Genomic DNA, 14,120 nt, shown 5'->3' on the forward strand with positions numbered 1-14,120 from the left:
GGTATCTGGAGGCCGGTGGGGGGGGGGGGGGCTCTAGGACCCCCAGCATCCCAGAGTTCTCTGTTCTTCCTCCCCTCTTCCCCATCAAGGGGGAGGGATAGAGCTAACAGCTGGCTCCCTGACAGCTGATGGCAAGTAATGCTGCATCTCTGCTCCCTGTGGCAACTGTTACAGTGCCACTCTGCCAAACAGCTGATTGGTGGCTGATCAGCCGTTTAGCAAAGCAGCTCTGTAACAGCTCTGTTGGCTGCAGTGGCTCTGCCAGTACTCCACTCCCCCTCTCTGCCTAGGGGCGAGGGAAATGAAAGAGCAGGCCCCTGCCTGGAGAGTGCACCTTTAAGGCAATTTCACTTGCTCCAGCCAGGGGCCTGTGCAGGCACTTGAACATATGGACACACCTGTCACACTGAGGTTTTTTTTGTAGCGCTACCAAGTTCCCCAGCCCTTGTAGCACTACGAAATTAACATGTGTCCAAGGCCTGCTATATTTGCCAGCCTGAAGTGGAGTGACAGCCTACAGCCTTGACCAGCCAGTTTTGTTATCCTTCTTCTCTTAACATGGACTAAAATTTTCAGAAGGGCTTAAGCTCCTTCTTCAGTGCTTCAGTGAGATGAGAAGAAGTCTACAATCCTGTCTCTGCCTTGCTATAGCAGCAGTTAAGTTAGTGTTACATTAGCAAGCTTAGGTGTACTGTTAGTTCAGAGGGATCTGAATGCTTAAGTGACCATTGTGCCTTTAAAACTCTCTAAGTCATTCTTAGATGGGACTTCAGTGCCTGTGATATTTAGAGACTTTTTACCCTGGGCTTATAACAAATATAAAAAAAATATAGGAACTAGAGTCTGTGAGCTAGTCAGGTCCCCTTGCCCCCACTCCAGTTGCCAATGCAGAATGTAAAGGACATTCTTAAGTATTCTGTGCCATCTAGGCTTAAGTGACAGAGAGAAAGATTTCACCAGTGGGGGACTATTCCACCCGCCAGCTGAGCAGACCTCACTATTGTGGCATGTTTCCTGCTATTTAGCCCAAATTGCTTTTCTACTTCCTCCTGTCATTTTTAACAAGGCCACATTAGAGCAGTCTAAACAATTCCTGTCCCCACTGCTGTTTATCCCTCAGCTACATGGAGTCTAAGCACACCTCCCACCCTCTCGTTTTCTTGGCAAGTTCCACAGACTTGGTTCTGATCTTTCCTCTCCAGCTTTTCCTTTGTTATTGTGGCAGTGTTTTGAACTCTGATCAAACCTGGCCTACAAATCCTTGTGGGATTTTGTCAACGGGTGCAATGTATCCGTATCTCTTTTCCCAAACCACTGCCCACTTCCTTGTATTTGTCTGCCATGCCTTGATGGGAACAAAATAAAGGGAAGCTGACTGGTGAAACAAAATGGGAACAGCATTTTCTCAGCAAAGAAGATATGTTCTCTTCACAGGGCTACGCCTCTCTTATACCCTGCCCTTACTACACTTGTTGGGTGGACCTATGATTTCCCAATGATGTCTGAGCCACATGGCTCTTGGCTTGACTAGTCGTGCAGCCCTACCCCAGGCCTTTCCGGCCATGAGCTCTTCAGGGTACTCTTTACTCACATCTCTTATTTTCTATGTACAGTAAAAGCCGCATTATCTGGCACTTCATTAACCGATATGCCGGTGGACACGGCAAAAGTGAAAGCAGAAGTGGGACTTCCGGTTTTGCCAAGTCCCACTTTGGGCCATGGCCCAGGGCAAAGCAGCCTGCGCAGGGCCCCTCTCCCTGTCCCCTGGCACACTGATGCACCTCCTGCACCGGACATGGCAGGAGGGGTGTCTTTGCCTGACGCCTCTCAGGTAACCAGCATAATTGATTATCTGGCACCCTATTCCCCATGGGTGCAGGATAACAGAGCTTTTGCTGTAGTCCCTTTTTCTTGGAACTTGTCAGTTTTCTTGTCTACATCCCCCCCAGCCATATCTCATCCATGGCTTCCTGGGCAGTGCCCTGCTAGCTGGCATCATCATCACTGGTTTGCCCATTCCAGGGACAGGTTTCCCAGAGAGACCTTCATAGCCATTACCTATGCACAGTCTTACCCCATGTCCTGTGTCTGACACTGGTGGGTTGTGTGTTCAGCTTTCTTTTGCCAGCTATCCTTCACCGGTTTGTTTCCATCCTGGAGTTCACTCTGGGCTCAGACCCAGGTTCAAGTTGCTGTAGATCAATTTCTCTGTGCCTCTGTACAGACGGGACAGGCACTGCTCCCTTCTGTACAGAAGACACTACATTCATTCCCCTCTCCAGGGGTCTGCAGGCCTCAGCCCTTACACTTTTAAATCTGCTGGGCCTCCTAAGGTCCAATCATTTCCTGCTTCCCCATCACGTGGTTGCTGGCAGCTGGGGATTGCTGGAAGCCAAGGTTTGCCAGCACTTCCAGGTTCCCTTCTGGCCATGCTGTTAATGGCAGCAGTGACCCGGCGTGACCCCCAGGCTGGATTGGGCAGGGATCCAGCTGGCCTGATAAAGGAACTGGCTCCCTGCTGTGTCCAGGTGAGTCTGCCGGTGACAGTGGGGCTTCGGCGCAGCTCTGGGGTAAGGAGTGGCAAGCCCAGGTGTGCCCGGGAGCCAGCTTGTAACAAGGGCCAGGAGTTGGCTCCCTGTTACAGATATAATCAGATTTCCACCCAGATGTTACTTTAGTTTCCCCATCCACCCCTGAGTTTTGTTTTCTCTTTCGTGTTTGTGGCTGTCTCCTAATCCATCAGAGGACACTTCACATAAATTGCCTTATAAACAATGAGGATGTTGGGTCCTACATTTATGTAGAGAAGGAGCTAGGATTCTTATGTATGTTATCTTCAGGAATTGGAATGATTTTCATCTGATGGCAGGAGCTGGATTCTGCTGATTACTTTGGCCTCAGCAGCCCCCTTTTTAGATGGGAAAAGTTTCCTATTTCCCCGAGGACTGAATGTTACTGACCTGTTTCTGCAGAGCTTTGATTCATTACTTAAAGGTGCTCTAAAAAACATGTATTCTTTCCTCTTGCAGGCTCCCAGTACGAGTACCAACAGGTATTGCTTCTTTCCCCAATGAAGTCATGCATACTCCTCTGTCTTGGGCACAGAAGAAGTACACCAATATCATCACTTTCAACTTTATGCCCCAAGGTGGTCACTTTGCAGCCTTTGAGGAGCCAGAACTTATGGCTGCAGATATTCAGCAATTCGTAGGGAAAGTGGAAAGGGAAGAATGCTGGAGAGAAATGAGGAAATAACTACTTTGTAGGGTGCTTTTGACTTTCAGCACTTTGAAGCAGGGGTTCCCAAACTGTGTACATGTACCCCTGCAGGTACGAAAGACATCTCTGGGAGGTGAACAGGAGAACTTGTGTAATGGCAAATTTAATTTTCATTATAATAAATAACTGGAATGTAAGGGGTTAAAATATAAAACGTATGCTAGTAGAGGTACATGGGCAGCTGGTAAATCTGGAAGAGGGTATGCAATAAGAAAAAGTTTGGGAACCTCTGCTTTAAAGTTAACCAATAAGGCCTCTGCTATAGTTTGGGTAATTTTACAGCCCATCCTGAAACAACTGTGAAGATGAGTTAAAGCAATGAGGGTAGGAGATTTCGACTGGATCCTGCTCTGCCTTTAAAATCTTATGCAGTTGTAGTTCAGCTTGCAATTTAAAGAAAACCAGAAAAAGTAGGATGAAAAAACACATCACTTCAAACATAGAGATTCTACAATGTAATATCTGGACCATGCAACTTCCCTTTGATTTGGGCCTGACATTGAGAAGACAATCTAATTTTATATCAATTTGTCTTTGGAGATAACTCTTTCTTGCACTTTGATAAGCAGCTCAGGACCAGCAGCTACTGTAACTATAGCTACAGTGTTACTAGCCTGAGCTTCAGCACCACTTGAGCTCTCATAAGCCAGTTGGCTCGAGTTTTAAAGATCATTCAACTCATGTTAGAGTTGTAGTTAGAGCAGAACTCAAGTTATAGCCCAAGCCAGCAGTGCAGTTAAGATAAGTCTTTATAGATAGGTATTAAAGCAGACTGAGGTGTTCAGCTCTTTGGAGGATGCGATTGGTTTTCTTGCCAAAAGGCCAAACACAACATTTTAATATGTAACTAACTGAACTGCTTGCAGCAATTAATCTTTCAATAAAGAAATATATATTAAACTTCTTCTTGGTGAATTTTAAGCCTTTTTCTGAGCAGAAGAAAATTCCTGCTCTGCAGGGATTTTGTTTAACCCAGCCACCAATCACTGACAAAGCTTTCATCAATATTGTATCATACCTGCTGCTATTTACACAATACAAAAGGTCAAAGCAAAGGCAGCCTGTGGTGGAGAACTGAACGTGTAAAGCTGTATGTTTTGCCAGTAGGCTCCACTATTTGCAATTTAACTTCAAATGCTTATGTACTATATCCAGCTAACTAATGTGTTTTATTCCACAGCTATGTCTAATATAATTCTGTATCCTCTCAGCACTGGCAGAAATAAATAAATATCTCTTAACCAATTAATATTTGCATGGATTAGCATTATTACTTTACAACAGTAAATAAAATGGAAGAGTTGAAATAACAAGGCATTATCCTTCCAGCACACAACATTCCTCCTTCCCTGTTCTTCCAGCTGGACAGGCCTCCAGCTGGAAGAATGCAAACATCTTTGTTCAGCAGGAGAGAAGTCAACACTGCTCTCAAAGAAAAGTTTACATTTTAGGGCTTTGCTCAAAGCCACTTGACCTGGTATGAATGGCAAGAGAAAATTATTACTGAAGACTGAGCATTTCAGTCAGGACTAGAGAAATTCTTGGGAAGCTGGCCAAAGAAAGAGACAGCTTTTCCATGCCCGTCCGATTCCCTTTGACATGTTACTTACATGCTAGAGCTCAGCCCCAAGGACAGCAGCTCGGTTCTTGCAGTTGTTCTAAGTGGCATCTTTGTCTGGTGGGCTGCCTTGGCAAACTGAGCACAGGGAAGATTTTAGAATATGAAAAGGGAGGAAACCTTTTTAAAAGATCAGGCTGAGATTCCTGAACAACAGTGAGTACTGATATCTGTGCTTTGCCTCTTTTCATGAGTACGGTGTCCCCAGTTGTGTTCGCTGTCACAGAACACTTCCTGTGTTAGCTGAAATTCTAGTCTGTGAGCCTAAACAGACACAGGACATAAATAAGAATCATCCTCTTATTCCTAGAAAGTTTTTCTTCTTGCAGGGAAGGGTGATGTATAAACTTATTCCAAGCACACTGCAGGAAAAAAGGCACTTCTCTCTGGAGAGTTGATTCACTTGATACTAGCAGCTGTTGGCAGTTGAGTCCTTGGACTCTGGCTGCTTGTTTTTGTCTTCCTTCTTTCTCCTACCCCCACGTGTAGTCTTACATTTCAGGGCATAAGGTCAGCCTGTCAACTTTATAATGCATATGCAGACATCTGCTACAGAATTAGAGAGCGCTGCTGTAAGCTAATGTAAATGAATATTTCTCCAGGGACTGCTCCATCACAGCTCAGACAAAGCAAGCAGGAGGTAAGGTTTGCTATGCACTGTCTGCCAGGTCAGTTATCAGAGGTGAGTAGGTGGAAAGCTCCAAAGCTTGCTTTCCTTTTTTTGCTGCAGTTTCACGTGCATAGGCCTAGCCCACAGGAAAGGAAGCAATTGAGCAGCCTGTTCTTGTGCTACAGCAGCCTTTCCAGGCCCAGTCACGATGAGAAAGCCTGGACAAAGGACAACTAACCAGAAAAAAATTCAGTTTTTACATTCGCCTGATGATGATTCAGCATTCTTTGCACTGAGTAATTTGAGAATATGATGATAAAGCCAGACACAGACAAAGGTGTGCTGCTGCAGCCTATACAACCAATCAGGGTATCATCTGTTCAGAGCAAGATCTAGGTCCACATTATCCATTTCACATGCCAGCGTGTTCTGTTGTTGGACATGCCGTAAACCCAGCAAGAAAATGGAATTGATCAGACTCCTGCCAGCATTCTGGGCACAACATTTAAGGTGTTAAATGTTTATTTAAATGAAGTATTTCTGTTAAAGACACTTTTCTGGTTTTGATCTGTTTTCCTGTCATCTCTCTCACATCTAGATTATATATACACCAACTGCCACAAGAGGCAATGACCGTGCATTTAATTATCAAATGCAGAAACTCACATGGTAAAGCCTGCTTTTTTTTTGTTTAATTTAGACCTACATGTTTAAGTCTGTTAACAAAGGAGATTTAATTAAAACTAGCTTATATCTCTTGCGCACAAAGAAAAGAATCTACAAGTATACTGCTAATCTCTGTTGCTTTGTTATAACAAGATTTATCAAACTGGAAGCAATACTAGTGGTGAACTTACAAATATTTGGTTAAAATTAATATCTACAAGGCAGTGATGAAGATGATTGTTTTACTCTCTTCCTGGACAAAAATCTAACTTAACAGATGGGTTTGATAACTTGATGTCACAACTGCTTTGAGTAATCAAAGATATACCCATTCTCTGCTATGCCCCAGTGCTGAATAGAGGACATCGCTGGGAGTATGGGATAACTATCATAATTGTGTTACATTCCTAAAGGCTTCAAAAAAGAGGGTTTGGGGTTTTTTAGAACAACTTTAAAGTTCCTTATTGGCTAACCGTTGTACCCAATGGATCCAGTGACAAGAAATAATGGTAACATGGATCTGATTTAGCAGTAGCTCCTTTTAGAAAGAATGGGATTGGTCTCTGACCCAGCTGAGCATCTTGGCATTCTGTCACTGATACAGGCCTTGTTCTTTGAAACTGTTCAGCTAGTCCAAGAGCTGTACTCATTACCTGCTTGAACAGTTTCTTTACAGGCCGAATATTCCAATAGTTTGGACATTCAGAAAGAGCAGGATCTTCACCAACCTGCTCATTTGACCTGGGAGTGGAGATCTTTAGTTACTGACCAATTTCACTACCAGGATCCCTCCACCTTATGTTTCTGTTAAAAAGCCAGAGGCAGAAAAATAGCTAAGTTATTTTCAGAAGATTATTTTTTCTGTGAAACCAGTTGGTGAATTCTGAAGCAAAAGTAGACCCTGGGCTTTGACAAAGGAGCTATTGTTTTGTCAAATAGCTGTTTGTCTTGTAACACAAATGATCCAAGTATAGCTAAATCCATGCACCATAAGGAGACCAATTTGCTGGAAGCATTTGTCAAAAAAGCATTCTTCTCTTAAGGCTACTTCAGAGATACTTGCATGCCACACTAAAGAATGGACCTAGCTGACCTAAACCATGTTTTCAGTCAGCTAACTAAAGTTCTTAAAGATTCAGTTATCTTCTAAAGCACTGAAAATAAATAGGATATAATCTTCTAAGTGACATGAGTGTTTGGAAACTTTTAATCTGTTTAATAACCCCCACTAAAGTATTTATTCACTGTTACTGCAACCTCAGAAAGACCATTAAACTCTCACTACGAAAAAGCTGGAGTAGAGACCAGGACTTTCACACAACGCAAACTCCTGTTAAAGTGCAAAATCAAATGCAACTGTAACAATACAGTCCTGGCAAAGCAGATTCTCGTCCCCAGTGGATATAACTCACCACTCTGATTCAGCCAATATTGTTTCGGGGAAAGCAGGATGTAGGTTCTTATCTGTTCACAACAGATTTACATGTTCTTTTACAGCAGGTGCAATATACAAAACATATGAAGATGAATACAGAAGATAAAGAGTTGGGAAATAAAAAACCCTACCAGGTCAAGGACAAAAAACACTCCTAGAAATAAATCCATGCCACTTTCAGGCCAGTTTAAACATGGAAGATACTACTTATTTCACCTGCTTTAAGATGATTTTAAATAATATTACCAAAAACTAATCATCCCCACCTACTTGCCCTTCCCACACATACACTTTAGGGTTCACTCTCCACTCCTAATGAAATGTGTAATCCTGAAGATGTAGTAAGGTGGTTAAGATGATGCTTATGTGGGGCAGGGGATTAGGAACCTTTCAAATCTGGCAGTTTTCTGTGTTCATGAACACAAATAGCTAGAAGTGCTGAACGAACCCTTATTGTCCTGAGGCAACACATAGTGCATAGCACAGGAGTTCCCAATAACTTCTTCCTTCTAAGCTTCAATCAGGAGGGTGGCATCTTTTGTAGCAGCAAAGGGCACTGCCTGGTTCATGCTGATGTGGCAGCTGTGCCTTTGGTTCATCATCATGCAAACACCACCATCTTAAGGGAGCAAATGAAAACTACCAGATTTCAAATAACACTGCCTTTCCCCAGTAAGCTGGCTATTCCAGGCCTAACCTCATGGGGAAAAGGGTTCACTCTCCTAAAATTACTCTGTATTATTCCTGATTTGCTAAATGTTAAAATCCCTACCCTATTAAAAGGAAAGAAGAATCCATTCCTGCAGCCACTGATGGGCACAGGAGGGCCTCAGCTCCATTTTAAAGAGGAGACAGACAGAGGGTATGACTCTCTTCAGATGACATGGCACTTCAGTGGAAGATGTGAAGACAGTACACAGCCAGAGTTGGAGAGATGGCTGGCGTGGGAGCCCACCCTGAGACAATGAAGCAACTTCAAAATCTTAAACTGGGTGCCACTAAGGAAAGAGGCACTCCAGCTCACTAGTTGCTTTGGAAAGCCTTAGCCCATGGCTCCTGCTTCCTGCTCCTGGATATTAAATCACTGTCCTTCACTGCCTCCTTTAGTTAATTTCTCTCTATAGTTCAGGGTAAGTTTTTTAAACACTTATTACAGCTGTTAATATGGAACAGATGCAGATTAGTCTGTTGTCACTTCTTGGTTTAATATTCTACCCCATTATAAGGCCATTGGTTCTCCAATGAAACCATCTCCTCCTCCTATGCCCACAGTCACAGGGCTATACTGTATCCATCCTATTAGAAGAACAATAGGAGTTCATTTTCACAGTCTCTGGGACACCAGGCAAAGTAGGACGAGTGAACAAGCATGCCAGGATTGGAGCTCAGGAAAGTGACAGAAATGGGGATTAAACATTTACTCAGTATTTCTCAAACAAAAACCAAGGGGCCCAGCTCCGCTAAGAGTCTCCCTTCTCTGACTGCAGCGCTGGCTCAGTCCAGCCCAGTGGAATGCATTAGAGGTCACTCCTTTCACCATCCCTTGTGCTTAGGCTAATTCCCTTCCAGCTGAGCCAAGGCACACTCTGCTTCTGGCCTATGGCACTCTCTGCTTGGACAGCGTGCGTTAACCTTTCACCTCCCTGATAATGGAGGGGGTCTGTCCTCCAAGCAGATGTGAAACCGTTTGAAAACTCAGCCTATGTTGCTTGCTTTCTCAACCTACATGGGTGGCTATTACTCTCTAGTGCTTCCCTTCTATGGCCCTAGGGATGAAAGGAAGTCCCTCCCTTCATTTTCTGATCCTTTTATATTGCCCCAAGTAGCCGAGGCTGATAGGAGGTGAGGAAGGATTCTGGTCCCTGTTTGTCAGATGGGGGAAGTTGGGCAAAATTAAACAACTTGCCTTGGGCCTTCCACTGGTTCAGCAGTGGAGCCAAATCCTCCCCCTTTGGCCCCTGGACACCACACTTTCTTTTTTCAAATGGATGAGTGGAAGGTTCATATCTGCTTAATGTGGGTCTTCCTGCTGGAGACACACAGCTACTTGACTTCTCCAAACTCTTTCTTGCTTCCCATAGGAGCAGGTTTCACTGGGAGGCTCCAGCAGATAGCACACACATCTGATTAAAGTACCACATAGACTGGGAACATCATGAAAACAGACAAATAAAAGAAACCTATTCCACTGCCTAAGCTTTTGCTTGTGTACTTATGAGGGCTTATCTTCTATTTTGCTCTATAAAAAAAGACAGCTGCTAGTTCTGCTTAATAAACCACAAAATAAAGGAATACCATACTTCACCTGGAAAGAAGCAACTGGGGGCTTACCAGTCCAGGAGAGCAGGAACTGAGCTGAAAAGGAAAACCTTTAGAAACAATTCACTTCCACTAAGTGCCTGGAAAACATATGTAAGTGTAGGACAGACAGGTAGGTGGGGAGAGCTGTGTAATAATCTGTTGTTTTTGCACTTTCTGCGCATCTCCAGACAACTACCAAAAAAACCCCATACACACAAAAACCCCACATCTGTCTTTCCCTTTTACCCCATGCAAAATTTTCACACCAAAATTACATTGCTATGTAACTTGAAATGAGAGAGAGAGATCCAGACCAGAAACAGATTTCACCTCCATGTTAAAGAGCCCAACTTCAGTGGTTATTGTGAAAATTTTGTTCCTAAGATCCACAGTCTCATGAAGAATCCAGGCTAGAAACACTTACCATACAACATTATAGAGCTGAGACACATTCCTCCTGCCTTTCTCTGCTGTTTCCAGTGGGATACAACATTATGACCTCAGTCATGTAAGCAAGTCAAGAAATATCAGATCTTATGGGCATATCAACAATTCAAGACAGGTACAGGAATCTCATTTTAGTCAGAAGAGTAAAATAGGGACATTTTTAAATCTCCCAACAACTGTTATGCTCTGTAAACTTGGTAGCATGTACAGGACAGAGAATGGGGTGGTACCAAATTTATAGCAGAGCTTTGATTTGCACTACTCAGACAGGCTTCACCACCACTGGCTTACACAGCCATCCTAAACTCACTGTAATGAAACCTTTAAATTCCTACTGAAGCCCAACTTTGCTCAGCCACATCACTGAATCATTGCTTCCTCAACTTATTTTTTATTGACCTGTCTCCAATTTTTTGAACAGCTTTTTACAAAACTATGGCCAGCATTCATCAACAGTCACCCACTCCCCCCACTGCAGGGATGCCATACTCTCTTCCTGCAAAATCCCTTTCTGAGTGGGAGGAAAATGCTGTACATCAGCCTCAGGGAAAAGACCATGCTCTACATCTTAATTCAGAAACCATGGTGACTCAGTCACTTTCCCCTGTGGCTTGCCTAGTAAAGTTATAGCTGCTAAATGAGGGAAGTGATTACATTTAAACTGAGAGCACCCACAATTAAAGCTATTCCAAGAACCGCAGCTGCAAAATGTAGGTATGCAGCACATAAACATGCTTACAAAGCAGTGAATTAGTCAGCAATATTAGGTGAGGAGGCATTATGACAACTGCTGATTTGGCTGCTGTAACAGAAAGGATAGGACCAATACGCAAGGAGAGAATAAGAGAGAAATTCTCCCTCTCCCTGATGCTGTTGTGGTCTCGTGTGCTATTAAACTGCTGCTCCGCTCGAAACCAAAGGAGGCAGCATTTCCAGTGGTACAGGTCAAGGTCTACGTATCATTTGTGAAAACTCTGCAGAGCCTGCAGGACTCAAAACTAGTCAATAACTTTAGACTGCCAATTCTCAAGCAGGGGGATGCAACACCCGGGGCTGCCTTCAGATCCTCTCAAGGCAGCAGTGCTAACACTGCGTGGCACCTGGCAGCTAGGTGTGCAAACTGAGTCTCAAGATAAACCCAGAGATTTTAAACTGGTTTTGACACTCTGGATTCCTTTCTGACCTGTCACGGGCTCTTCTTTGCAACAGAAGAATTATTATTTTTCTATTGTAAAAAAAAGAGTGAAAAACTAGGAGCTGGCATTGTCCAAGGCCTCGAGTCTAATGAGAGGGCCTCAAGTCTAGAATGGTTGAGGACCACTGCACTAGAATAATGATTTCCAGTATGGTGCTTGCAACGGATCGTCCAGCCTCCTAGATTCCTGGTTCATGACACACCACACTTACACACGAGTCACCATTATCACTGCTAATCAGTGCTGGCCCTTATTGAAAGTTGGCTCGTCTTATAACTTGCTTTTGTGACCCATATCACCGACAAACACCTAACAGAAGGAAGGTGCCACCCTCATTTTAAATCATAGCGAAGTTTGGTACAGAGTGACTAAGGGCTGGCTTTGCAAATGTGGCCCCTGTAAGGGGATAGCTGAGCTATGCAGGCAGCTCCCAACAACATTAGTAACAAGGGCCAAGCCACCTGCCTCTTACTACCATATTGCACCTGCCAGGTCACACTCTGCTAATAACATTTCAGAAAGAAATAACATTTTAAAAATAAATATTAAAAAGTTAAAAATATTAAAATGTAATTAAAAATTAAACAACATTAAAAAAACCAATATGTTTTGCCTTCCAATTAATACTTTGACCCCAGGATCCTGCACAGAGTATGCAGGAGGCCTGATTTGTTTTTCTAGAAGGAAGTCGTTCAAAATACAGAGGCCTCAAGCTATTTAACAGAGATGAGGAAAAATCACATTGCTGGTTCTGCCATTTCCAAATGGGGTTACAGTTCTCTTTCTACTCTCTCCATGATTGGCACTGAATATATTTAGCTGCTTTAAGACAGTGAAAATCCTCATTTAAATACCATACACAAGCAACATGCTAGCTATCCTGTTGACCTAAAACCTGGGCTCAAGGTGGGAATTTCAGTCCATCAGATCAATTATAGGCTGTACTAGAGCTTCCCCAGGGGCAGGAGGGGATGAGCAACTATAGAAGAAAACAAATCCTGCCCCAGGAGAGGTAAAAGCTTATAGCGTCAAACAAGAATCCAAATTTATTTCCCTGGGAGCTGCAAGCTACAAGTTTGAAGAGATTAGTAATGGAGACGCTGATGAGGGCAAGGTAGTGTCATGTACTGTGCCAGCAAATTCAGGAAGCCTCATTTTCTACGTTCCGTCTCAAGGATTAGATGTTAATGCCTGGAGTCAGCAGTAGAAAGACAGCTGGTCCTGATTCACTCTCTTATCAAGGGACAACTGCTTAAGGACTGTATTGACAAGACCAACTTGAGAGAACCCAGCAACTCTGCACTTGAATGAGAGAAATTGGGTAGTTGTACTTGCCGCAGCTGAGATCCTATAACTCTGCACACAACCCAGACCAATTTTGATGTCAGCTAAGACACAAGAGCCAGGAGATGCATCTACAAGCCAGAGAATTACAGGGAGAGTGCCATCTTAAACTGACACAACGGGTCAATTTTCACTGCATCTGCCTTTACTGGCTTGTTCATTGTTATGATCTGGTGAACAGCTGTTCTTAGGCTAGGAAAGAACTTGAGCTTAGCCAACCGAAGTATGTCAAGTAAACGTTCACAGCTGTTCTGGGCAGGGGACAGAGTCTCCTGCTAAGTCCACTCAGGATCTGACAGACAAAATATTGGTCCGGTCCCATTAGGAACCTGGGTATTCTTGCTCTGTTGGAGAGCTAGCCGTCATTAAAAGGAAAGCATTCTCCCTGACTGAGGCCCATCAGTCACTAGCACCAAGGCTTTGTACTTGCAGAGGTTCACAGATACAGCAGGCCCGGGCCCTGTATGTCAGAGTCTGCTGCCATCAGTTGGTGCTGATAAGTAGACAGGATAAAAATCTTGCACAGAAGCCTTCTTATCCCAGCTACCTGTGGTAATAAATTTAGTCGGGCTTCTGGCCTACTTGACTAGAAAAGCAGACAAAGACCAGAAGAGCTGATACTGCTTATTTCAGGTTACATGTTTTGAGATAAGGAATCCTGCATGTCTTATTACCCTGTGCACAGATGTCCAATTAAGTAAACTTGTTTTAGTTTCTCCAAGGTCGTATTTTTTTTCTCTTTATCTGTCTTAAGTATAAAAATGCTTGACAATTTAGAGAGTCTGAGAAATCCTTTGAAACAGACAAGTGGGTGATTCCCCTTGCTGTATGAAATCCTCCCTGTGATCACAGCATAACCCTAAACAAAGAAAAGCTGGCTTTGTCAGTTCTGATTCAACCACAACCCAAAGTTTGATTTCTTCCACAATTTGGTGCTGTGACTCAAATAGAGATGCCTGGAGTGATCAGTTGAGACACAGACATCTCTTCACTGAAGATCTGGCGCCAAACTAAGGTAAGAGACCTTTTGAAATCTCTATTGGGGCTTTTCAGTGAGAGGCTGTCTCTGTGTCTTCCTGATTCACTGCTTGAGGCTCACCCTATCCAAACTTTTTTCTGCCAGAACTGTCAGACCCACCATGTAAGTAGTAACTGTGAGTAGAAAGAGTTAAGGTTAAAGACTCTGTGTTGCTGTTGTCAATGAAAGTATTTCCCCGTGTGAAC

The 14,120-nt window shown here is 43.5% G+C and overlaps 1 protein-coding gene and 1 long non-coding RNA gene across 3 annotated transcripts in view; one reads left to right on the forward strand and one right to left on the reverse strand.

The window, feature by feature from the left end:
* The window catches only part of EPHX1 (epoxide hydrolase 1), a 45,601-nt gene extending 42,203 nt beyond the window's left edge, over positions 1-3,398 (forward strand). Inside the window, exon 9 of the mRNA XM_019516532.1 lies at positions 3,030-3,398. Within this exon, the coding sequence (XP_019372077.1) occupies positions 3,030-3,255 (226 nt within the window). The 3' untranslated portion in view covers positions 3,256-3,398. The remainder of the gene's footprint in view (positions 1-3,029) is intronic.
* Positions 1-9,178, reverse strand: part of LOC109296900 — a 43,378-nt gene extending 34,200 nt beyond the window's left edge. Inside the window, exons 1-2 of one of the 2 annotated variants that reach the window (XR_002097092.1) lie at positions 8,381-9,178; positions 8,057-8,227 (exon numbers count right to left, since the gene is read on the reverse strand). This is a non-coding gene — a long non-coding RNA (uncharacterized LOC109296900). The remainder of the gene's footprint in view (positions 1-8,056; positions 8,228-8,380) is intronic. The other variant, XR_002097091.1, reaches the window with a different exon arrangement.
* Positions 9,179-14,120: the final 4,942 nt, after the last annotated feature.

Source organism: Gavialis gangeticus, unplaced genomic scaffold (assembly GCF_001723915.1).
Source record: "Gavialis gangeticus isolate Ggan-Ray unplaced genomic scaffold, GavGan_comp1, whole genome shotgun sequence".
Classification (NCBI taxonomy): domain Eukaryota; kingdom Metazoa; phylum Chordata; order Crocodylia; family Gavialidae; genus Gavialis; species Gavialis gangeticus.